Below are 27,233 nucleotides of genomic sequence, written 5' to 3'. Positions count from 1 at the left end.
AAGCAACTTATTCATTCAGCAGTTAAGGGATGCAAGAACAAATATTACTTTATATTTGCAAACAGAACACCATCAGGTTAAGCTTTTCATAGGTGTACAATAAAAGCCAATTAACTTGTGAACATTAAATGTTCTTTTTCTGCAGAAGAGAGCAAGAAGGTAACATACTACACAAAAGACTACTCAGTTTAATCTTATCAATTAATTAAAATATTTTATTTCATGTTTTATGTCATTTACACAGCTATGCTTCACAGTCTCTCTAAGAAAAGAAAAAAATAAAAAACAACAACAACAAAACCCCACAACAAACACTCTTCTGATAAAACTCACCTGAAGAATAGTTGTATCAGTAAGAAGTTGTATCTCTAGCAACTCTGACAAACTGCTGACAATATCACAAACTTTGTTATACAACATCACTATAACTCTTTGTTTGTGGGTGGAACACTTGGCACGTTTTGCTTTTGAACTTAAAAGACCACCTAAAGAAATCAGAAATATTTCCATTAATTTTTCAGTGTTTCAGTTGTGTCAAATACTAGAAAGATGACTGTTTTCTCAAAAAAAAAAAAAAAAAAAAAAAAAAAAAAATTGTCCAAAGAGCTGCGTGAATGAAATTGTTTGCAGAAGAAAGAGTATTTAGCAGCAGAAGAAAGAGTATTTAGCAGCAGCAGTTGGAATTTCAAATGACATTCGATTTTCATGATAGTTCTGAATTATGGATCCATTATGATTATCTCCACATCTGAGAATATGTATATGACAACAAAATGCTTTAATTTTTATGATTTAATTTTCATTAAATTAAATAACTTTATCAAGATTATGACTACAAAATGACTTGTTTATCCACACAGAAACAATGTGCAAAAGACAAACTTTGGACTGATTTCACAATAGTCTGGTCTAAGGGGGGATACTAACACTATAGTTACTGCAATAAACTTGAATACCAATACAAGTAGGTTATTCAGGGAACACATTTAATAAATTGTTACTTTACATTTCACCATCATTAAAATAACACCATGTATTAATTCAGATGATGTATGTGATATGAAAGAGCTATCAATAGAGAAGTTGCATATAAAAGTCTTCAAGGAACTGTATCATTGTAATTATCATACAGTAAGTAGATAGGAAAAAAAAGCAAAGCAAGAATAATGTGAAAAGACTTCTAAAAATCTTTTATCATACTAACCACCAAGAGGATCCACTCTATACACAGGGTCATACTGAGGATAGAGAGTGTTCTGCAAATGAAATTTTGTGTACTGAATAACTCTTTCTATTACGTCCTCAATATAAACAGCTTTAGGCATATTTGGTGATGTCATAATATTGATAGCAGTAAGACAAGCATCTGCAGATTTTGTTACTCTCTCCATTATGAGATCTCTCCATAATCTCTCCTCATCTTCAGTGTCATTGTTCTGCAGCATACAAGAAAAACAGTTCAGCGTAAAGAAAACGTTGAATTGCTATACAGTACTTGGTAAGGATAAAATTGCCATTTTAATATACTTTCATACAAGCACATTCCTTTGTGATACAAAAAAAAATGTTTTATAAATCAACTACAATTAGCTTTACTAGAAACATGTTTGCAATCAGCAATAATACTTCTTCATAAGTTAGAAGTCTACAATATCCCACCACATTGTTCTGATAAAATACAAAGAAGTTTCCTGCATATCACAGGAGAACTCTTTGGAGGAATACTGCTACACTCTCTGCTTAAGATTGATGTGCCTTAATCAAAAACGACTCATTCAGTTTCACTTCATGGTCTACACATGCAGCTTCATACTCTGACAAATCTGTTTTTTTACCACTAGAGGGAACTGTCACACAGTAAGACTGTTCCGATTCACAGAAAACTGGTGAGAATGAGACTTTCCTCAGAGATCTACTCAACTGTTACCAGGATCTTTTATCAATGGGCTTAAAATACATCTCATCAAACATACCCACTTAGTTTTAGCACTGGATACAGAATCCCTGCGTTTTGGTTTTTGTACAGACTATACCAAATACCAAATGAACAACAGGGAAGTTATAAGCTACGATCATTACTGAAACATTGTTTATCACATTATCAATAGGAAAAACAGAGATTTTAATATGTCTGGTACATACACAACCATACTAACTACAGCTGAATCTTCCCTGCCTCTATAACAGCATAATTCAACATTGGCTATCCTTGTAAAAATAAGGGGTTGGTGAAACAAGTTTCTAACCTTACCAGCTTTCTTCCTTTGAGGTAAGAGAACCTAGAAGTATTGCAGTGCATTATGTACGTGTATTTAAAGAAAAGAACCACAAATGAGGAGATTCCTTTAAATTTCCCACATGGAATAGTTTTAAGTCATTTGTTGCTTGAAAGAAGGAAGGTGGTTAATTTGTTGTTGTTTTTAAGGTAGTTTTAAAGTCTTTTCTTGCTTATTTCTCTTGGGAATAAACAGAATCTGTAAGTGTGTTTTGCCTTGGAATAATATCCTGACATGTAGGGAAGATATATTCACTGCACTGTAAAATATATAGCAACTTTACTATTTAGCAGGTTTCTTTGCCATAACAACTTAAATTACATTTAACATGTAAGAAAAATCTAAAACTTGTCTGACTAAACTTTGCTTCTTTTTTAACTGAAGCTTTGTTTCTGAACTGCAAACATGCAAAAAAAAAAAAAAAATCATTAACTGCTTAGTAATCTTGAGTTTTAGAACAGAAAGCTAAAAGCAAGAATACGACTTTAAAAGCACTGGCAAGAAGAGTCAGGCATATTGCAAGAGAGCAGAAAAAAACAGTATTTCCTTTTCAGTAATTTCTCATATCGTTAAAGACATTCAGAACTGTACACTGAAATTTCAGAAATCCTATAATTCAGATAAAAGTATTTATGTACAAATATTGCATGTCTGATCCTCATTTTAAATTTAAACTCTTCTTTTCCGTTACATGCAATCACTCTATTTCTGCAGATCACAATATTTCTGTGAAACTTAAGAACTCTTCTAGAATATTGTTTTGTCCGGAAAGTGAAAAAATAAACAGACAAAACATGAAATTTTCCATTTCAATCACATAAAACCTCCTGCCAGAGTTCAAGGGGTGTCTGGACAATGTTCTCAGACTCAGGGTTTGAGTGATGCTGTGTGGGGCTGGGAGTGGGGCTTATTTATCCTTCTGGGTCCCTTCCAGCTCAGGATATTCTATGGTTCTATGATTTCAAATACATGCTTAGTTTTTAATGCCTGGGGGGAAATACATTCTAAATGATAACTGTTCTTTCCTCCATTGTGTTAAGGAAGATTTTTGGACTAGTAACAAAGAAATTTCCACTTGTGCAAGTTATACTCATTACCAGAAACATTTCAGACAGAAACTATGCTACTTAAAATTAAGTCAAAAGACAACTCAATTGCTCTCAACATATCTGTTTGTTAACAGAACTATAGTAAAACTACTGGTATTGAAAGAATATCATCACTGAATTTTACTTCATATCATAAAATCTGACAATCCGTTAATCACGAATATCAGAAGTCAAAAATTCCATTCAAGCATTCAAACACACACATAAACAAATCTCAGGCATTTCAAGTTATCAGATAAATGGAACCTAAGTAAAGAAAAGCTGGTGCTGAAGAGTGGTGTGAAATGATGCAATTTGAAACTCACGTGGTTAAGTAATGTAGAAAGCTTTGATCCGTCTTGAATATTCTTCTCCAAAATGTTCAGGACCTTTACTATTTTATCTGTTGAGAGCTGTAACAAGAAAGCAAATATATCAAGCAGCTGTTGGAACATACCTAATTGCTGAGAAAAGGTCCACAGATGAAGGACAGAACTTATTATGTAACACTAGAATGAAATTTAAATTGTAAGCACTATTGTGATAATGATGAAATTTTGACTTGAGCGTAACTGAGAATCTGGATAATAAAATTAAAGCATTAAAGTGTGTTTTTAGACTGTAATCTAGTGATTTTTTTCAAACAAGAAAATCTGTAGGAACAGATTTAAAACTGCCTATCTGCTATGAACATTGTATAGTTTTACAGTCTTGTTTCTAGGAACTGAATTTCAACAAGTTCCAAGCATGAGCCATAGCTCATAGCTAACCATATGTAGCTTTACTAGGAGAAAATTGAGACCTTGCAGAAAAGCAGAAACAAATTTTCTTGGTATTTGAGTGCTAATACATAGGAAATGTATTCTTACTAATTTTATTAATTTTGAAAAATTAGCATGCTGAAAAACATAACACAAATTCACCTGTGATATCCTACAGAATCAAATAGTCTGTAGAATATACAAATAAAAATACAATAACCCCAGAAAAATCTCTTTCACTCATCCAGATAATACTGGTGTTCATTTCCAGAAGTAACAGAATTCTGATTTTACATATACATGTATGCACATGTGTATTAAAAAAAAAAAAATGTAGCAGAGGTTAAGGGTGAGAAGTATGAAGTAGACAAAATGCTCAGGGTGAAAACATTTTACAAATGAAGATAGGGAGGACTGAAGAAAAGGCAAAGAAGTATATCTGAGTCTTGGTTTAAGGAAAATCTTTCAGTGACTTGCACTTGCCACTTAACAGATACTTCAGAAACATAAAACGTGGTCAAGAACAGGCAGACTAAGAGTATAACATAAGACTGCCCAAAACCAAGAGTTTTACATAAGGAAAGCAAGAAAATTGTTTCTAGAAGTGCCATAGCAACAATTTGCACCATCACAGAAAAATCTGTTGAAGCCAGGAAGAATATAGCAAACAATCCAGCACAGGCAGTCTATAGAAACTGAATCTTATCATCAGAGACATTAAATATTTTAAGTTTGAAAGGGTTTTCTGGAGACATGGGAAGAACTAGGCAATTCAATACGATGCTAGATGGACATCTGCATATTCACAATGTACTGACAGCTTATATTAGAAAGAGATGTTCTATTTCACTGTGGTTACTCAAAACTAGATGCAAGGAGCAGACAATAGGTCAATGTGTTTTTGTGAAAATAAATTAATTCACATTTTTCTGCTCAGGCATTTGTTTGTTACATACTAGTACGTGGTGCTTAGTTGCCACAGACACAGAACTACCTCAGCATCACAGGAATTAGCAGTTGAGATGCGGTAACTAAGTACTTCAGTTAAGTTCAGTGTAAGCATAACTGTTCACAGTAAGTCACATGCACAACTGAAGGGATTGAAATGTCATTACAGTGAACAGGTTTTTTGCAGGTGTGATGAAATTAAGTGCTCAAAAAGAGGCAAAGACTACAAAGACATACCTTGTCCATAATACCCATTGCCTTGATTTTTGCAGATTCACTACCCAACTCATTAAGCTGATGTTTTCCCAAAAGCAATTCCTGTGGAATCTCATCATCATCACCTTGGGGAAAAAAAAAAAAAAAAAGCAAATGCAAGAAAACCTGTTAAAGAACTGTTTCACAAATAGCTAGCATTTAATTCTTAGTTTCAACTAATGATGATGACTTTTGGTTTTGATATTTTTGTTCAATATGACTGATCACATGCTCTGAAATATTATTTAACAGCTTAACGTGAGGCATCTATTTTTTTATATAGCAACCCATTTATTGCAGAACTACCCTTGTTTGGCAAAACAAATCATGAATGATCATTGTTCTAATTCCAAAGCTCAAATCTCAGTCAGAACAATAGTTGGAAAAATGCATATGATACCTAAGGATACACAAAAAAGAATGGCATGCATTGACATTCACCAACACTTCTGAAGATCAATCAGTGGATGTGAGCACAATGGGGCAGTGGGTGGTATGTTTCAGCAGTGATGACTGCAACATGAAATACAAGCCATGTTCTGTACAGCATGAAGCTTTTTAGGAAAATGGCATGAAGATTCTTGTCTGTGGTTGGCAAAATTGTATTGCTAATGGTAGTGACTATATGCAGATGAATACTGTTTTGTAGCTGAGAACGTGCTCTATCAAATAGTGTTCTTGAGCTCTTTTTATCTGTTACAGTTTCCACAGAAATAAAGAGGAGGTGTTAGTTACGGAACAATCTTCTTGCATAGAAAGAACAACAGTTTTAAATCCAGGGGTATAGAGAAGATTGCTTTAAAAACTGTAGTGATTTGTTTACTGCATCTCTTTCCCTATTCTAATCCTGTGATAGTAAAAAGTATGTTAAGCACTCTGCCACTTGAGAAGAATAACAAAGTAGCAGATGCACTCCAGTAGACTGTCATTTGTCTCATTATGATTTATAGCACTTTTGGATTCTGCAGGGAAAAGAAGATCTGCCTTCAGCGGCAAGTGAAATCGGAAAGGTAAAGGTATGCACTCAAGGTGGAAGCCATATAAACACTACTTAGATTTCTACGTTGTATGCACTAGGCCACAATCAGCAGCATAGGGCCATAAATTACACCTATGATTCTAGCATGTATCAGAGGAAATTAAATTAGAAAGAAGAAAGCCTGAAAATACTAGAAATGCAACTTGTTTGTCATTTCTTGTGTTTCTAACCAGGGGGAAGCACTTTGAAAATTTCTGATATATTACCCAAGGTTGTAAAATCCATGTCTTCCAGATTTTCCAGAATATTCTCTATTGAAGCAATAAATCTTTTGAAGGTTGAAGAATCCATCATTTCTGGTGGAAAACAAACAAACAAACAAACAAACAAACAAATAAATAATGTTTTATATACAATGCAGAAAATAAAAACTAAAGAAAATAAATCTGACAATTACCTTCAGGTGTTAGTTTAGGCTCGTAAGCTCTCCTCTTCTTTTGCTTTTCTTTTTTCTTCATTTTTCTTGCCACTAGTTACAAAAGCAAAGAATGAAGCTAACAGTTTGTCAAAATGAAACAAAGCATTATTTACATTTCTTATACTTGTATTAAACACTGCATGTTAAAATGTTTATTTCACTATGTTCAACTTGTCCTTTAAAAATGCACTAGTATTATGAAAGAAAACAGATTTTTACAATGATGAGTTACCCTCACTGAGGCTAGGAGGAGGAGAATAATCATCCAGATCAGAGTCATCGGGACTGCGATTGCGGTAACGGCCACTACCAGAAGTCCTTCTTCCTTCATGATAATGACCACTCCTCCTGTGGTCACCAGAACTTCTTCTGTCATGCTCTTCGTACTCCCAAGCTTCATCTCTATCCTTTTTATGTCTTTTTCGAGAAGCTAGAAATGAAATACATCTTCATTCTAAGTATAAAACCTCTAGTATTAATATCTCAAAATTACAGGTTTACAAATAAAACATTACCATTTAACTGTTCCATAAAAAAAGTGAACACTCTAAACCATATATATAAAATTCTGTTATGGCACTAATCTAACAGTTAATTTTGAATTACATGACAAACATGCCTGAAATCATCAAAGACACCAGCAAATACTTAAAAGTATGAATTTAAAGGACACTTGCCCTTTTAAACAAAGGTGAATGGAACAAAATAATTTTCATTCTCTCGTTTCTTATGAAAATATTCAGATATTTTCTTCCGTTACATAATCGTGGCTATTATCAAGTGCAACTCAGCGTTCACTTTGCCCATCTAATTGAGGAAATTCCATTTAGGCTTATAATATAGCTGCTTAAATACAGTCTGTTTTGCCAAGAAATCAAAAAACTTGTCGATATATATTGCACATAATTCATTGGAAAGGAGAAACAGTTCTGGACTAAACAGTCAGTATTTATCACTGATAAATGATTTTATAACCACTTTCCAGTCAAGACCAAAAAGCACAGCAGAACTAAATGTTGAAGAAATCAGGATGAGTGTTTTCATCAGAAACAAAGATTTGGTGAAAATAAGATATTCGGGGAAAGGGATCAGAGAGTTCTCTTTTATTTCTGAAGGCAATCTTGTACATCTTTAAGGAGAAAAGGTGGTAAGACGTAATAGAAAGAGGATATTTCATAGTTTCATCCATGAAACTTTCCATCATCCAACATAATAGGATGACTGGGCTAACAAAAAGATGTCTAGTATAGACTGTGCTGTGAAGATCAAAATGGTTCCAAAACATTACACTCTAGACTAGCAGAGTTTACTGTCCTTGTGAAACAGTAGCGAACAACCCTTACATTTGTATGTGTTTCTGCCAGACTGTCCTGACATTTAAAAAGGTATGACTGCATATTAAATTGCTTTTGAGAAGAATGTCTCCAAGCATTTATACAGACCTGGAACAGAACTGACAAATTATTTCCACAATTCCAGTTTTGTGATAAACATAGGAAAGAAGATATTGTCCATATCAAGATTTAGCCAATCAGCAGCCCAGTCACAGGCAGTATGAATAAAGAACTATTGATTCTGAGGTGATACCACACTACACCATGGAGGGCTTCCACGTCTGAAAACATAGTACAAAATTTCTGCCAACAGGTGGTCTGATACTTTAATAACTTAGATCAGGCTTTGAGCTGTACTACTTCTGGATCACAATTGCTTCTGAAGGCAGTCATGTTCACGATGCCTGAGCTACTAACAGTTTATGTTCTAAATGGCTGAGGGTTAACTGCAACTGAAGAAATGGAAGGCTATCTGTGCTACCTGAACTGAATGTGCTGGATAAAGAAATAAACGTCTTACAGAAAAGGATTTTTTACATTTGATTCTGTTTTTTTTCCTCATGAGACAGTATTTTGCACAAGTGGACTCTGTATCCAGAGTTTGTAGATCACTAGCAACAATTTAAATTGTCAAATCCTGACTCCAGCTACACCTCCATGAAAAAAAAAATAATTTTTGATACCACATTTCAGCAGAAATTTAAATTGACTATTTTATCAGTGCTGCATGGCAAAACAGAATGTGTTACAGTTGTGTTGGTTCTGCAAGACAAATAAGATGAGTACAGGAACAGCTACTCACAATCAGTACTGTGGAAAGTTTGCTTTGAGGTAGATAAAATTAACTAAAAATCTAAGTTTAATAACATTTTAAAAATAATATTCTTTTTAGACATAAATAAGGAATATCCATAGTGTAAGTATCCAATTTCCATCTGAATTCTGTAAAACACTTATACAGTAACATATTAATCCTATGTAGTATAAGAAAGATTTCATCAATTTTAATGTCTCATTATTTAATTTAATGAATTGATATACTCAAAGAAATCTATGATCTTCAATAACAACCACTTGCTTTTTTTTTTTTTTTTAGGCTTAAATTTACAAAACTAGAAATGTATAACACATTATATTTAAGAATTTCAATTGTGGCTAACAACTCGACTAAGACATCTCTGGAATTTCTGACAATCCTCTCAATTCCCAACCAATTAAATAATCTGTGTTCCAGATTATTAACGCCTTACACAGATGTGGTAAAGAGGGAATATAAAATCCTAAATGAAGCAAATCATCATTAATGCTTTGCTATAATTAAATCTTAGAAAAATTCAGTAAGATGCTTACATAAGCAAAAGTGGGAAGAGTCTAAACGGGGAAAAAATCATTATAAACAAGATATCCTCTCAGGTTAACAGCAACAGGCACTTCTGCTGTAGTTTTACATAAGCTAATGCAACAAAGATGTTACTTAGACTCAATTCACTCCATCTTAGAGTACGTTTTCAGTGCTGGCAAACTGAATTTCATATTTACAAGCAAAAACTAAGAACACTAAAAAGTAGAAAACCCCTTCCTAACTTAGAGACATATAGCAATTTTTGACATGAGCATTATCTGATCACCCAGCAAAATTCTAACTGCAAGCTTCTTTCTTTGACATCACTTAATTCAAGGCTAGTATCAGCACTAAATGCTATTATGAGAACCAAAAAGCAATAAATCCAGTTTTTCCAGCAATATACCAGGGAAAGAGTGAAAGAAGAAATACTTTAAGAAATTTCTAGGCATCAGCATTCTTGATTTATCATGTCATAAAAAAATCAAGAAGGAATTCTGGGAATTCTTTGCTTTTCTTATCAGTGAAACTAAGAAAAATTTAAAATCTATGTAGCAGACAAACCATACACAAAATTTAAATTACAAAACAATGCAAGAATCGTTATTCATAGACGCAGTGAGAGTGCAAAAAGGAGACTGAGAAGCTAATACTAATACATTCTTTCCCTCTGCATAGCTTTGTACCTAAGTTTTCTGAGCTACCTTATAGGCTATCTTCTTAAATCAGATTTTCTAGAAATGTTTCATAGCATAACTAAAGAAAATCTGGAGAATGGCTTCCCATAAGGTAAGTACAGAAACAAATTTAAAGAGTGGCTGCTTTTCATCTTGAGTTACAAATTCTAATGGAATAATTACCCTTTTACAAGGTAGAAAACAAGATTTTTAGGCAAGTTGTTGTCTGTACAGCAAACTTATTTTCATGCATTTTAGACTAGCCAGCTTAAACAGAAATCTTTTTGAGAACGCAAAGTATTAGTCCTGTTTTGCCGTAGGAACAGAATTAAGTACTACTTACATTCAAAAGCTTCTTCACTGTCATTGTCTTCATCAGAACTGATTTCAGCATATTTTGGTTTCTCATTAACTGTGCTACGTTTGCGCTTGTTCATTTTCACGCGTTCACAAAGAGGCATGGTGGATTCAATTTCTGCCAGGAGCTCAGGAGGCAACTCCTTTAGCACTGACTGATCTATGCTACCTATTAATGAAAGTAAGGAGAGTCAATTTGAACCCAAAGATTAAAAAAAAGAAAAAAAGAAAAAAAAAAGTTAAAAAAAAAAGTGCCCAATGTTACAATTATTTTTCAGAAACCACTTACAGAATATCCACTAGCAATACCACAGTTAGAAGTTAGATATATCTGGAGGCATTTGACAGGCCTTTCCAGAATTTTATACATTGTTCACGCTGCAAATGAAAATTAACATAATAAATAGCACAAACGCATCCATCACGTTAAAAATGAAAATAAAAACAAATTCCAACTGGTGAATTATATTTGTAAAATTATATTCCTGCTCTGTTTCCACAAAACAGTCTATTTTTTATTATCCTCTGAATTTAACAAGTTCTCTTGAAAGTGTAGGTAAATGAAGGACTCATTGTGCTTTACCATAATTTGGTTCAGACGGATTAGTTCATCTGCATGTACTACCAGCTGACTGGATGCCAGCCAGATCTAATCTGGAGGCTATACAATTCTGTCTACAGCTATTCAGCATGTAGGGAGAGGCAGCTTCCATCCAATTCTAGAAGAGAAATTTGCATGTATGTGTTTTGACACAATTTCCACAGGTACAGAGCATGCACTAAAGAGCCTAAGATCCTGATTCCCTAAAACATACGCTCAATTTTATGTACTGTGGGTAAATATATTGAAATCAGTAGAAGTATTCAAAAAGCATAAATACTACAGAACATTTGGCCACATGAATGCCTTGCAAAAAAAACAGCCAAAAGTAAAGGAAGAAAAGCTGCATTTAGATTCATACAGATGTTTAAAAGACATGTGCACATACATAAGCAGGAATATTTTCTACAGATACATATTTAAGCCTTTCTAAGACTACTGGGAAAAGTATATTTAAAACAGAATAATTACTAGATTACTTGAAGAAGAAATAAATCATTAATATACTGTATATCCACTGGCACTAGTTCTCAGACTAAAGACACCTACATAGTTTCAAAATTCATGATGTAATATTAAGGTTGTGATTACTGTTTTGAGAAACTGTTAGAACCAATTTTGTTCTTCATTTTCCTTACACTGTACACAACAAATGTCTTGGTAAGACAAAAGGTGATGCATTTTAAGTAAGAAAACCCTTAATAATAATAAAAAAACAAAAAACAAAACCAAAAACCAACCATCCCAAAACAATAAACAAAACTCACATCTCTTCTATCTGCTAGGCATATCTACTCTTGCTTTTCTGACTGATTTTGAGAATGCTATGCTGGGAACAATCTTTAAAAACAAGTCGGTTGTCATCATGTTTACTACATATCAATGGAACAACAAAATGCAAGCATTCAAATATTTATTTAATATTCAGATGCTAAAGATGCTTTAGAAAACAGGTTAAACTTCTTTTATTTGTTCATAAGAAAATAAATTAAGTATTCTTTATTTAAGAAGGGAATATCAGAAAAAAGAGAACAAACAGAATTTTTGTACAAGTCCCTATGAACCACCTTTAGATGTTTTGTATCTTCCACAGTGTTCTCTGAATACTTCTGCATGCAGTTGTCTTACCTGTTGAGGATTGTAAATAACCAAATCTAAAAAGTTTTACTCATGCAGTTCAACATGACTGCATATGTATCAACAATTCTGCTATACATGGAAAAGGACTGCCCATCCTTTTTTGAAGAAATTCAGGGATTTTATGTACTGTAGAACTGCAGACAAGAGCTGAAAGTAGCTGTACTAAGGTTAATCCAAAAATTAAGAATGATCCAGGAAACTGAGCTTTCTGAAAAACTGTCCTCTTCAAAGGAGAAACTTTTTTTGTTTCCCAATGACTGTCATCAACCAATCAATATACATATTGTTCTTGAAATAGACTACAGTCATTAGTGTTCTTTAGAGATCACTTAAAAATACTCTCAAAGCTGCCACAGCTATTAAAACAAAAATACAAAAAGAACCACAAGAAAGTACCACCATAACCAGATCTTTCCTCCACTCCACACTGGTGAAACTGAAGGACAAATCATAGAACAGCTGCAAAAACAATTCATCCTGAAGAGCTGCAAATACAAATATCCATTTCTTCAGTGTTTGTCCAAATCTATACAGTACTGCTCATGACTTGCATACTAGTTGATTGCTGAAGGAAGAATGCACTGCTGTTTTTGATCACCGAGGTTAAAAGGTTTCTTAGAGAAGATAGTCAAGAACCTTCAGATGTTATGGAATATCTACTGACTGAAAAGATATTTGTCTCTCACCAGCAATTCTTGACAAAATATAATGCAGATAAAAATGAACCACAGAGTCTTAGCTAATGATGAATTAACCCAGAATCTACTTCCCACATTTTGGAAACTTTTCTACTATGTATGGTTTTGCCACATATAGTTGAAAGGTCTACAAATACTTAGTTAATACAGTAGAAGCAATCAACACCACCTTTCCTTAAATACATGTAGGTTGTTCTGAAAGTAATGCCTTCAACTTTTTCTTCATGGAAACTACAACAGATATGAAGAATATAACAACAGTATTTCAATGAGCAAAATCACAGCTACAAAACACTATTTCTCAACATAGTCACCACCATTAGCTATGTATTTCCACCAGTGATGAACAAGAGCCTACATACTATGCTCATAAATCTATACCATTATAGGTGACCCACTGTTGCTATCACCACTGCTGAGACACATCACTCACTGCCTCACTGTGCTCACCATTCACTGGTTGGTCTTCATAAATGTTTGGCAAGCAGCAATGAATGTCAGTGGGTGCTATTTTTTTCTGCATGGAGCAATTTGGTGACACGCATCTGATTCCTACATACTTCCATGTCTGACATCATTTTGTGGTGCTACCCCTCTGCTGCCATCTGTCACACAGCAACAACATCTGAAAGGATATTGATGGGAAGGTTCAACCTCTACTGCCATATCACCAACCTAGATGTCATGAACTAACATAATAAAATAGGAGGGATTACTTTCAGAGCAGTCCTCAGAGTTGCTTCATGATAAACAGCATAGAGCTAGATCAGGGAACTGTTGTGTTGGGTGTTAGGAAAAGGTTCTTCATCAGAAGATGATCAGACTTGGAAAAGGCTCCTAAGGGCTGTGGGCACAGCCCTGAGCTGCCAGAGTTCAAGGAGCATTTGGAGAATGCTCTCAGACATTGGGTTCAGATTTTGGGTGTTGCTGCGTGGAGCTAAGAGTTGAATTCAGTGACCCTTCTAGGAGAAAGGACTGATCGAATGACTGAGTGGTGCCTAGCTGCCTGCTGAGTTAAACCACAAAAATTTTCATTTGGTATACTTCATATCTTGAATGATACACATTGATTCTACTTTTCTTAATTTCATGAGAAAATAAGGCTTGTGACTCATGTTGTCTCTGCTCATAATCTTGTCCCTGCAGTTGTTCTCTGCAGTGCCTTTTGGAAATATGGACTAATTTAAACCAAATTTGACAAATAAACTGTGTATTTAGTTGGCTTATACTATGCCTATACATTACTCACATTGTGATTCTTGGATGTGCTTTTGCATGAAATACTGTGACAGTATTTAGATATTAGGTAGATTTCTAGGCCTGGTTGGTGAGGTACCGTCTGCTTGAGCATATATAAATTTGGCCAAACTACTTAGTTGCTTTACAATGATCTCAGACTGTAAAAAGAGATAAAAGTATTTGCTATGGAGTTTCACAGCAAGCCATATTCTGCCAGAAACAATTTAGGTAAACCTATTTTCTTGATACTATTTAAAATGACAATAATGATACCAAAATATGCAAACCTGTTTGAATGATAACTAGTATCACCAATCACATTCTGATAACCTCAGAAACTTCCTCTATTAGTTGTAATGCATTATTACTTTCTTATTTGGCCAAAATATAAGGAGTACAGAAAACTACTAGTGTGTGTTGAAAGGTGGGCTACAATACCGCTGAAGAGTCTGGAGAGCAAGACGGCTGAGGCGTGGCTGAGGACTTCCCGTTTGTTAGGCCCAGAGCAGAGGAGCTGAGGGGAGGCCTCATGGTAGCTGCAGCTCCTCACAGGGAGTGGAAGGCAGAGCTGAGCTCTGCTCTGTGTGACAGCGACAGGGCCTGAGCGAACGGCATGGAGCTGTGCCAGGGGAGGGCTGGGGGTTAGGGAAAGGCTCTGCCCCAGAGGGTGGTGGGCCTGAAACAGCCTGCCCAGGGCAGCGGGCACGGCCCTGAGCTGATGGATTTCAAGAAGTGTATGGACAACACTCAGACATAGGGTTTGAATTTTGGGTGGTCCTGTGTGGAGCCAGGGGTTGAGCTCAATGCTCCTTGTGAGTCCCTTCCAACTTGGACTATTCCATGATTCTATGACTCTGTACTCATGATATCTAAATAAACAGTTTATGAGTACAAATACCGTGGCAAGTGAACAAGTACTTGAGAAAAGTTGCCCCAAAGCTCATTTTGAAAGTAAGGTTTACAATAATGAAGTCTTCAGCATAAGTTAGCCTTCCATATATATTGTCTTTCCAAGTTTTATGTGCTAATATATTGTAAGAAGGAAAATTTAACAGAATTAATAAAATTTTGTATTTTCAATCTTAGAAAACAACCTGTATTTTAAAATAATAATGAACAATTTTTACAAATACTAACACTTTAAATGAAAGACCACAGAAAGGTGGAATGCGGAAAAGGACTGCTTGTTTATGGTGGAGATATTTATCTTACGTTTGCATTTCTCAGTGTTCATAAGTTTAAATTTAGCCACTCTCCACATTCAGAAACTTGTACTGACAACTTGTCATACACTTTCTTTTTGACATTACAAATGAAAACACTGTCCTGGTTTCTGAGGTAGTGTTAATATCACACTGATGTTTTGGCTGCTACTGAGAGATGTGCATTGGGCCACTCAGATGAGAATTGCTGCGGCCTTTACTGAGCAGCAGCAGGGATGCAGTGAAGGTCAGGGGCCCTGAATTAAGCGAGGGGGTAGATCCACATCATGTAATATCATGCAAAAGCCTATGAAGCTGTGGGGAGCTGGCTGGTGGCAGGCTCTTGCTCAGTGATTGGCTGGCTGTCAGCAGGTGGTGAAATGTTGCTAGTGGGACGTGCAAATTAGAAAGAAGGGATATATGTACCTCCCTACTGTAAAAAGATGTTTGGAAAATAAATGTCTTTTTAAAATACTTAAGTACTACTGTAGTTCAGCAGTCAGGCACTACAGTGCAAAGGGTTAAATTACTGTATGTATGTGATGAACAGCTTACTTGTTAAAGCTGTGAAATTCCAAATATCAATGCACAAATTAAAAATATGCTTCGCACTGCTCTTTTCCTTAAAGAGCATTAAGAACATTTTCCTTAAACAACACTTAAAGAAAAGTGTTCCACTATGTTCTTTACACGGCGCACTAAATCCTTGGGGATCCTAGTCCTGTCCCCATGTGAATCTCTACGGCAATAGATTTAGTGGGAGAGAAAAGTATGTCCTGTATCAATCCATACAATCGGCTTGAACACATCTTCCAAGTCATTTTTCTTCATCTGTCCTAATACTGGCACAAGGTGAAAGTTCCAGTACTCTGGCTAATAAAAGGAGAGGTTAAGTCTCCAGTACTCAGCTCTGGCTTTGAGAAAAGGAACCCAGAAAAGCTGGGCAGACAAGAATCTGGACACAGCCAATGAGTAATTCTACAATGCAGCGGAAGTCATCACTGCCCACAGAAAAGCAGCAGATATTCAAACAGGATTTTGTAAAAGTACTGGATACTCTCAGAAGCAAGAAATATGTTTTGGTGGAAAGGAAGACTTCCGAAAAGCATTATGGAAGATTTTGGTAAAGAGCAGAGAATACAAACAACACAACCTGTGAAAACTGTTGAAAATCGTGAGAACTTCCATTGTATCAGTGACAGCTATTGAATTGCTGTGTTAACTATTTTAAGTTATTTGTTACGTATTGCTAGGAACAGAGCTCTCATCCTTACCAACTGATAAAAGCAGACTGGTGAGGTCTAGTTTTGAAAGCCATTTTACAAATACAGCATTACTAATAATAACATGGAGCTACACATAACAACTGAAATAAATGCATTGTTGCAAGACGAACCTCAAATTTGACAATGAGGGTTCACAGGGAATCACTTTACCAAAAAAAACAATTCATTGTTAATGATTTCAAACATCAGCAATAAAATTTAAGCCAACGTAAGCCCAACAAATTGAGCCCACAATGAATAGCTGTGAAACACTGCTATATCACTAATTACATTACCAATTGTCCCTTTTTTCTTGCCACTCCTACCTAGAAGATGAGCACCTAAGTGATCACTGAGTTTGACAAGTCAGACTGTTTCCAGTAGTGCTAGAACTCAAAGATAAAATGTTGTTACACAAATGAAACAGAAATTGACAATGCTAAAAACTACCAGAGTACGAACAAGAGTCATTGTAGTCTCAAAGAAGGACCACACAGGCACAGTAGAAAGTAAATCTAGATGCACTGTTGTAACTCTAAAACGCAAAGATGACTGAAGTGCAGTGCAGTGAAATCTTTAGTTCCTCCTGTAAGACTATGCATGAAGAATACCTTTGAAGAAAGGGAAAATCTGCACTGAAATTTCAGACACACCAGCGGAGAATGTAGCATGTTTAGAAGACTTATATTGAGCAACCAAATTTGTGTTTACAGAAGTGTTGAACAGATAATGAAGTCCTGTAATCGCAATCTACACACTGAAAGAGTGGGAATGGACATTAGAATTCTTTTAAACAAACTTTTAAAGATTACATTTGAAGATCCAAATGGCATTTCTGCACAAGTCTTAAAAACACACACTTGTTTGTCCTAAACTAAAACTTGCATATCATACACCGTGCTTGTTTTGGAAAGACAGTCTTTCATACACAGTGAACCACAGATGCTGCCTTACACTGGCAGACAGTTTCTCTTACTGCTCATATCTGTATCATGCTTTAATAAAGTAAATCCTGCTTTGAATACATTAACTGAGAAACTGGTAATATAGCTAATCCGTACAGCTCACAGAAGTAGCATAGAAGGTTTTCGCTGAAGCCCTGTAAAGAAAGGATGGCACACATGACCTCACAACCTCAATATTAAAGGGAACAGTTCCAAGGAGCTCCCACAACACACATTTCAGTAAATACAGGATAGAAGGCATTCACAAATTTTAAAACCAGTGTTCATTCTGACCTGCTCAAAAGAGACCCCTCACAAGCATACAAACAAACAAACAACCCTTTGAAAATAATTCCATGACTTTCCTCTGAGAATAGACTATTTTTCAGGAAAAAAAAAAAATGCTGAAAGATCAGAAGAGAGGAAAACATTGTTTCTTCCTTGCAAGTGCCAAAACAGACCATCAGCATGATTCAAGTTTAACAGTCCTGTACTATAGATACTCCTTCCTTTCATTTAATAACTTATGGATTTACAAACTTGTCAGCAAAATACAATGAAAATGTTTGTCTTTTCACACAACAATGAAGGCTTATCCACACGCACAACAACAGCACAACTTTCAAATTTAAAATTTATTAAAATTCATATAGACGGTATAGATGTTCTGTTGACAAAACATTTAGCCCACCTGAGGCAGAATTATTCCTTGAGACAGAATGACCATCTAAATGATGTTTTCAACTAGGTGAACTAACTCTATTTCAAACTGAACAGGAGTGATGCATTAAGGCTGGAAGAAGACATTTTCCTGAGGGATGGATGGATGATGATGGAAAAAATAAAAGACAAGAAATACGAGCAAATAAAAACAGAAAATTCAAAATATACAAAGCTACACGAAATAAGAGGGATGGAAGAAGAAATGGAACAGTGATGCTAAAGGCAACATTAGAAAAGATGTGCTATGCAATCTACTAAGAAGTGTAGGATGAATCAAATAAAGGATGCTTATGAAAATCACATTTCAGTGGCATTAAAATGTTTATAACTAAAAACGGCCCTGAGTAACACAGTGAATACTATTTCTCTAAATTAGAGTGACGACACTGGAAATGACACAAATACTTTTTGTGTTAGTTTAAAAATATCAACCAGCTGTTTACTGGTTCCTTTCCTCTTGTCACTTACACTGGACCACAGAGACAATAATGTCTACACTCCCCTAAAGGCAGAACCTTTAAGACAGTTTATTGTCAAAAAGCTGAAAGTGTGCAGGCTCCCCAGAAGTGTTGCATTTAGTGTAAATGGCAGATGGCATCTTGTAACCCTGTTCTTACTGTGTTGTGTTAAAACATTTCTGAAAAAAAATACATTTCAGTATAATAATTGAAGATACAGAAGAATCCTAGGGCTTGTCTAAGTAGTAGCTTCCACTGGTCCAGCTACAGTGGTTTATACAGACACACTTAAACCAGTTTGGGTCACAAATATACCAGTTATGTTTAACTACACACATACCCAGATGAAGTACAGATTGAAACCACTTCCTGCATTAGGTACTCACAACAGAATAAATCATTTCACTTACACTGGGGCAAAACATCCAGAAACAAGTCATTAGGTGAGTTTCACTTTGATTTCTAATATCACCAAGCAAACAAGCATATGAATGATCAAACTTTCAGGTTTACTTTCCTACCCCAGGAACATCAAATCTAAAAGAAAGTGAAAGTACAAACTACAATGCAGTTAACAAAAATAATCTTACCTTTATTAGATTTGGACGACTTGTTCTTGTTAGGTTTAAAACAAGAGCCCCTTGATTTATCTTCTCTATCCTTAATAAATTTTTGTACATCGTCCAAAGAAAGCTTCTGAAGGACAACTACAGGCTTAGCTCCTTTATTTAGGTCTTCAACTAGCCCAATCTTCTCTACTTTGTCCTTCTGTTCACCTTTAAGTTCAGTTTTCCTCGACTCCTGAGTGACATTGCCATCTTTGTCACGTTTGATTTTTGGAATGACAAAATGTTTCAGTGCACCAGATCTTGCCCCCAGCAGATAACTGGGAAACTCTGCTTTATTGTCAGGATGTGCTTTATTACTCTCTACTTTACTCTTACTACTGTCTGTCCTTCGTTCATCCTTGCTGTTGGGTGATCTAAAACCAGGTTTATCCGGTCTTGATTTGCTAGAATCTCCTTTGCCATCCTGTTTAACTCGAGGGCTGTCAGGTCTTGACTTTTGATCTGACTTCTGATCCCCAGAAGAAAATCTTTCCCGTGATTCACCAGAGTCATGTCTGTGTTTCCTTTCAAATTTTTCAGGTTTTGAACCATCAGATTTAATACCATACTTAGAATCATGTTCATTTCTGTTTGAGGATCTCAAAAATTCAGTCCTTCTAATCTTGGATGGATCTCCTTTGTATCTTTCTGATTCCCTGTCCTCAGATCTCTGTTTAAGGCTATCGTGGTCACGCCTCTGAGTATCAGAAACTGAACGCCCATCAGGCCTTTGCTTCACGGGATCTGATCTACTATCAGATTTTACCTTTGAAGTATCAGATTTCACATCAGGTTTATGCCTAGATAATTCAATTTTCTTTTCTGACAATGGTTTACTGGAGTCCCTCCTGTTATCATGCCTATGTTTTGGTGTTTCAGGCCTGCCTTCACTCTTCTGCTTGGGTGTTTCAGGCCTGCCTTCGCTCTTCTGCTTTGGTGTTTCAGGTCTCTGTCTTATTTCTTGTTTGCCATTATTTTGTTTTCCCTCATTTTGTTTCATCTCCATTTGTCTGCTCTCATTTTGTTTTGACTCTGCCTGTCTGTTCTCATTTTGTTTCATCTCCATTTGTCTACTGTCATGCTTGATGTCATATTTAGCTTCTACCTGTTTATTGTCATTGTATTTACTTTCCAACCTTCTGCTCTCATTTTGCTGAAACTCCATTTGTCTGTTTTCATTTTGCTGGATATCTGTCTTTTGAACCTCAAAGTCTGACTTTTTCCTAAAAATCTCAGGGTGGTTTTCAGGTTTAAGTTTAAGAACTCCAACAGTCTCTTCTTGGGGAATACACACAAATCCATCATTATACTGCTTAATCTCTTCAGGTTTTTTGATAGCCTCAAATTCCTGAGTTATTGTTGCCTGAGAGTCCGCTCTTCCTGCTTGTTGAAGATCAATACTAACCATCAGTGCTGGCCTTGCCCCATTTCCTGCAGAACCTGACTCCTGAGAAGCTGGCCTATTTCCTCCAGCAGCACCCCCAGCCTCCTGTGGTTTGTTTTCTTGTTTTCGCTTCTTCAGAGGCTTATCTGCAAATTAACAGAGAAATATCAAGAATGATATATATATAGAGAAAGGTTAATTGTACAAGCCATAATATCTTCCTGCATAAATTGGCCACTCTCAGCATGAACATTCACATACAAGAAAACTCACTGAATTTAAAAGCAAGAATAGATCTTCTCTAGCTAATACTTTTTAATGTATTCATAGACTATTGTTCATTGCCAGCCAAACAGAGGTGCCAGTTATTCATTAAAAAACCTCAAAACATATGAAATCAAAATTCCTGTAAAACTCCAATGAGAACAACCTAACAAAGCAGTCACAATAAATAATGACAAAGACAAGCAAGGAAACAAAAGTATTTGATGTTGAAGCAAAAGTCTGCAAAGACAAGCTTAGAGTTCACCTTCATATCTGCCCTTAGATGAATACTACTGTAAAAGATTCTCCTTTGCAGATACAGCCTGCTTCATTATACATGAAATTAGCAAGGATCTGCAGTGATTAAATTCAGAGGTTCTCCCTGCATGGTTCAGTGCATTAGTTGGATTTCATGGATATTAGTGACATGACAGAGGACCAACGTGCTAAAATGATTAAAATAACTCCAACACTCCGTGCTTCTCTTTGAAGCAAAGCAGTATGCCAAGGGTTGGAGTCTACACCATAACATGTATATTAGTGAGGGGGCAACTATACAATTACAAGCTTGAGTAATTTCCCTTCAGAACCATAAGACTTTTCACAGATGAAATAAAAAGTTAAGTGATAATTTTACATAGTGTAAAGAGCTTGAGTCTTCAACAGTCCTTCAGTTTATATATAGAAATTATCAAGAGTAGAATACGGAAAAATAAGAAGTGAGCTAACCACACACGTAGTAACTTGATAGAATTCACAGAAATGAAAAGCACATGGAAATATCAAAATGAATGTTTTGTAGTGTTACTACAAGCTATTTATTTTACCAGCATGGGACTATAAAGTAGAATTAATTAATGCAATTAAAACTGTAAATCCTACCTGTACTCATTTGTGAACTACCATAATGTAATTTGTTAAAAATAAAAATTTAAATTAAAAAAAAAAAAAGAAAAGAAAAGAAAAGAAAAGCAATTACCCTCTCAATAATCAAGGAATATAGCTTTAAGTCTAAGGAATGACTAAATATAGGTCAGAAATTCTGTTCTGTAGATCTACAATCAGTCCAAACTACAAATAGAATATAAGAAAAATAATTTCTTTGGTGCCTAGATTTGTGGTGTCTTAGCCAGCTCTCTTTTAGAGAGCAGGGAAAGGCTAAGAAGGATGCAGTCAAAGACATCCCTAAAACTGTATAAACTGTAAACCAAAATGACAACATATGTCTTATAATTTCATCTGTTTTAGAGGATTATTTTTCAAAACAATGAAAACTTGGAAGGATCATCTTCAAAATTAACATTAGAACACAGGAACAAGGAGAATCACAGAATCACAGAACTGTAGGGGCTGGAAGGGATCTCCAGAAATCATCAAGTCCAGCCCCACTGCATAGCAGGTAAATTTCAGTAATGTGGACAGGCTTTTTTTCCCCATCATTTTCATTCTCAAATCTATTTGCGCACTTCTACTTCCTATAATTTGAAAATCATACACAGCCTCTAATGGTTGGTAGGCAGTGAAGACATACAGAATAAACTCCATGCAGAAAATCCACCAACTGAAAATAAGGAACTTTTCAAAATTCAGAACAAAATCCTGTAGGAAAGCCCGTCAAATTTATGATAGACACGCTATCTAGAAATTTATTATAAACTTGCCACCAAGAAGATGCAGCTTTTCAGCACAGATTTTTTTTTTTCAGTAGAATGAATTAATTTCCTTAAACTGCTGATTAAAATTAATATATATATATATATAAAATCTTCGTAGAGTGACAAAAATTATTTTTCTCTCTTTGAATTTGAGGCCTTTGAACTTTGACCTCTCTGAACTTAATGGTAGGTCTCAGGAATAGTCAGGAAGTGGAAGCCTCCAGAGAGCTGATAAGTTTCAAATTTTCTTTTTCTTTTCTTTTCTTTTTGAAACACAATTTTTTTGCTCTTATTTTTTGCTCTTCATTTTAACCCAGAAATATCATCCATACCAAAGAAGTTTTATATAGCTCTATTCTAACCATAGCCTTTAAGGCATTACTGCTACCACTTCACTGACCTATTCCTTTAAGTGAGCTTATCATCTGTAGCAGAAGGGAACAAACATTCACATTTCCACAAGTGTGTTTCATTGTTCAGTGCACCAGCTTAAGGCACTAGCAAAGATGGTTTGCATTAACCTACCAGACTGAACAAGTCGGCTAAGAGTCAAGCAGATGTTTCCTTCTGCTACCCCTACTGTCAAGCAAGGCTGATGGCTAAGAGCTGTGATGCCTTAAACTGCTGTAGCTGGATCAACCAAAACTCACCTTTCAGAGCCCTCATGCTGAGGGCTCCAAGATTAAACAACCAAAACATTTCAGGTAGGACCAATTTTCACTCTTGAACTTCCGTAACTGACCAAGCTCAAAATCCTGTTCATCTTCATCATCCCAAATGTCAACTTGTAAGTTGAGAACTTATAAACAGACGATGACATCTTGACTTGGTACATTCCCTCTTAAACACAGAGCATTTTTGATGGACTTTCTTCATTTCTCTTGACAACTGAATACTGATGTTTGTCACAACCACAATCTGTTGTGTTCTTATCTGAGAAGAAGATGCCTTCAGAGTTTTCTTTCCCTAAAGGGCAAGGTGGCTGTAGATAGAGTTTAAGATTACTCATAGATTTCTTCATATTTCCAGTGCATCTTGATGGCCATCTTCACAACTAGACTTGATCATTACAGTTTTGCCTCTAAGAGATTTGTGGATCTAGGACAAAAATTTGGCCCAAATATAGGAAAATACCAGATTTAACAAGGGCATCCAATATAGGTAGGATGAATACATATTACCACTATCTTCATCAAGAATAAGTGAAAAAAAAAATCCACTGAATGAGAACAAAAACTTTTTAAGTTGTCATGATGGTTGCAGAAGTGTGAAAGGTGAAAAACACCACTGGGCTTCAAGAACTTGATCAAATCTTAACTGCACTTTGAATTATATGAGTTTAATCAACAGACTGTTGAGAAAAGAATAATTAACTTCTGCAAACAGATGTCTTGAAATCTCCTCTTTTACAATAAAATATATGCAAATTTACATAAATTTACTTTGTTAAGGAATGAGTTCGAGGACCCCTCAGAATCATGATGAACAAACAAACTTAGGGACTTTAAAAATGTCCATTCAAATGCTCTTCATATCCTTCAAGGCATCAACATCCAATCTTCATCCACTTCAGCCCAGAGACACTGGCATTTCTTTTTGTTATTGGGATCTAGGATTTTATTAAAAAAATCAGACTAATGTTTTTCTTTCAAATTCCACAGACCTACATTCAAAGCTTGCCAGAATTCTGAACAGCCAGGCTGAGAAGGTGGAGACTAGTAAAGTGTGATTTTTTTGCTTCACTCTGTAACAGTTTTTGTAACATAATGTACATGTTGTTAGAACAGCTTTCTGACCATGTCAGAGACTGGCATCCAAGTTCATCTTCAGATTCTTCTACTTCTAGAAAAATTATTCTCTTCCTCTACCTTTATACCACAAATGCAGATACATCCAAAATGATTCCTTGAACATATTTATGACAGTTCAGAGTACTGTCTGATCCCAGTTATTCTCCAATAAAAACATTTCTTTGGCTTGGAAAATCTACATGGATATTCTGTTAACATAGCGGCACACTACCAGTTTGTAGTAAGTTAGTACCCATAAGCTACCTCATTCTAAAACACAGTAGAGACGATGTACCAAATTAAGTGTCATTGTGGTTCAGGAAACTCAACATTACAGGAACCACAAGTTTGAGACAAAAAAAGAAGAAGAAGAAAAAAGTTTTCTATATTTCCAGGAGGCTATGCCTCACCTGTCCTGTTATCAATAGCATTCTCAAGGACAGGTATGGCTTTCTTCTTCGAAATGTCTGTGTATCAAAATGATGAGTACTTTCAGAGTTAGAAATTATTTAACTACTATGGAACTTTTGTGCAAAATCAACACAGATAACCTCCAGATAAATTTCTGCTGAAATGACAAGTCAATCACATGAAGAATCATCACCCTGAAAACAGATGAATTTGTATTTGGAAGCTGACGAAATGTTAGGGACAGACTGCATGTGGGGAGCTGGATCAAAGAAGTATCTTGATTCTTCCATTTAACCTGAAATTTTTCCAAAGCAGCATCAGAACATCACTAATGCTGAAATCTCCAACATTACTGCTTTCATGAAAATCCAGTAATTGCCTTAAGTATCGCGTTAAACTCTTTCAACAAATGAATAAAATAGGGCAATAGCCTAAAAAAATGCATTATCTAGCAAACAGAAATGGGTCTTTTAAAAATATGTGAGAAAAAGTAACATCTCAAAAAGAAATACAAGATTGCAGAGCTTTGTTTTGCAGACTCTAAAGTCCAGAAATTTCTGAATGATCATGAATGATCTTGAACAATCAACAGTAAAGTTATCTCTTCCTCATTTACACTCTGTAAAGAATTAAGTTGGAGACTTCAGATCTGAGATGGGTAAATGTGTAGGTGCTCCTCTTCAGAACTGCAAAGAAGACAGATCCTCAACACTGAATTCTGGATCAACCATTTTGATGACTCCAGTACAGACTTTTTTTTTTTTTTAAAGAATAAAAATGTAGTCTAATATTTCACAACTCTGACATTCCTTATGGATCACAGGGATATGCCTCCACTCATCTGAAATACAACTTACTTGTACTATTTAAACAATCAACTAATACATGTGTACCAAACATATCTAACCTAACAGTCTAATCCTAACTTCTTGTAAAACCTTACCGTTTTGAACAAGACAAGTCAAGCAGAGTCCAATTACAAGTTTATCTTATTTACACTACTAATCAAGAGGAGAAACTTTCAACAAATAGCACACAACCATCCTCTTAAGTAACAAAATTATGTTTACTGACAAATATTGCACTTTTCCTAGACATTCTTTACCGATCTCTTTCCAAAGTCATCTAAACACCCTGCCCCACCAACAAAAATTGTTTTGCAGAACCTAAGCCATTCAGTGTGATCTGTATATAACAGAGGGTTATATAGAGGTTTATAAAGAATTACTTTACTGTTACTGATGTATGGCCTACCAATGGAGTGAGGGCAAATAGCCATTTCTATTCTTCTACTTCTTCATAAACATTCAGTATTACTGACTGTGAAAGTTTGCTTTACCCTCTTCCCTAAAACCATATTCCAACAATCAAAGAAATGAACAATCACAGAGATTCCCTTCCAATCAAGTAGAATGGATTTCCACAGCACAAGCTCCTCCACTTGCAAGAGAGACCGAGGAAACAAAGCTCAGCAATTTCAGCCTGACAGCTTGCTCCTTTACATAAGAAAATGGGCAATGATAATTCTGGTACAGGAAAACTTTCAGAACTGAATGTAATTCCAAAGATTCCATAAATATGTAGACTGGGGGGGCTAATTTTTAGCAACCTGTCAAAAGAATTTAACAAACTTCTGTCTGCTTTGCAAAAAAGAAATCCCACTGGAAGAGATGTGCAAACTCATTCAGGAAAGAACACAAAAAGAGTAAAGCAGGCTCTGACACTCCTTGGTGTGTAGCAGACTTTAGAATCTTCATTTTGGTAAGTTTCGCTCATTTTCTTAAATGATTAAGATATGGTCTTAGGAATCATTCTAATTAGAAAACGTCTTGCAACTCATTATTCCCTGTCAACTACAATACTACAGAAGAAGTAATACACTGGGGATAACAGGAACTGAAGTACAGAACAATGTAATCAAGCATCTACACCTTCTGTTTAGAGATCGGAAGCCCTATCTTAAATTCCTTGAATTTAATAAAATATTTGTTTTCATAGGAAACATTAATTCATTTATAATATAGATCTTTCTGACATGGATGCCGGCCTTTACCCATGTGAGAATTATAGAAGAATTATTGTGAACAATTACCGTTCTCTAAACTGAGTTGTTAAAAAAAACTGAGCAAAAACATGAAGTGCAATTACTTTTAAAATACAGAGTACAACACCTAATTTCACAAGAAAGCAAAAACATTAGGTTTAATGAATGCTACTTATTTCATGTATCACAGATTATCATATCCAATTATTTTTTATTCATTTCCATGAACAGTAAACCAAAGGATTTTAGCATTTATTGGTGAATACTTTTAATTTCCCTTTCAGATGTCTACATTTTGACATTTTAGCTTAC

The 27,233-nt window shown here is 35.3% G+C and overlaps 1 protein-coding gene across 11 annotated transcripts in view; it reads right to left on the bottom strand.

Annotated features, from left to right (window-relative positions):
• The window catches only part of LOC427439 (Nipped-B homolog-like), a 159,425-nt gene that overhangs the window by 32,758 nt on the left and 99,434 nt on the right, over positions 1 to 27,233 (bottom strand). For 9 of the 11 annotated variants that reach the window (XM_046905814.1, XM_015277520.4, XM_040656537.2 and 6 more), the window contains 9 exons: positions 19,356 to 20,903; positions 10,482 to 10,664; positions 7,018 to 7,215; positions 6,765 to 6,836; positions 6,574 to 6,663; positions 5,311 to 5,414; positions 3,691 to 3,777; positions 1,205 to 1,436; positions 334 to 485 (listed from right to left, as the gene is read on the bottom strand). In XM_046905814.1, coding sequence (XP_046761770.1) covers positions 334 to 485; positions 1,205 to 1,436; positions 3,691 to 3,777; positions 5,311 to 5,414; positions 6,574 to 6,663; positions 6,765 to 6,836; positions 7,018 to 7,215; positions 10,482 to 10,664; positions 19,356 to 20,903 — 2,666 coding nt within the window. The remainder of the gene's footprint in view (positions 1 to 333; positions 486 to 1,204; positions 1,437 to 3,690; positions 3,778 to 5,310; positions 5,415 to 6,573; positions 6,664 to 6,764; positions 6,837 to 7,017; positions 7,216 to 10,481; positions 10,665 to 19,355; positions 20,904 to 27,233) is intronic. The other 2 variants (XM_040656539.2, XM_040656540.2) reach the window with 1 other exon arrangement.

Source organism: Gallus gallus, chromosome Z, assembly GCF_016699485.2.
Source record: "Gallus gallus isolate bGalGal1 chromosome Z, bGalGal1.mat.broiler.GRCg7b, whole genome shotgun sequence".
Taxonomy (NCBI): Eukaryota; Metazoa; Chordata; class Aves; order Galliformes; family Phasianidae; genus Gallus; species Gallus gallus.
The sequence above is the reverse complement of the archived record's forward strand: the minus strand, read 5'-3'. Positions and strand labels throughout refer to the sequence as shown.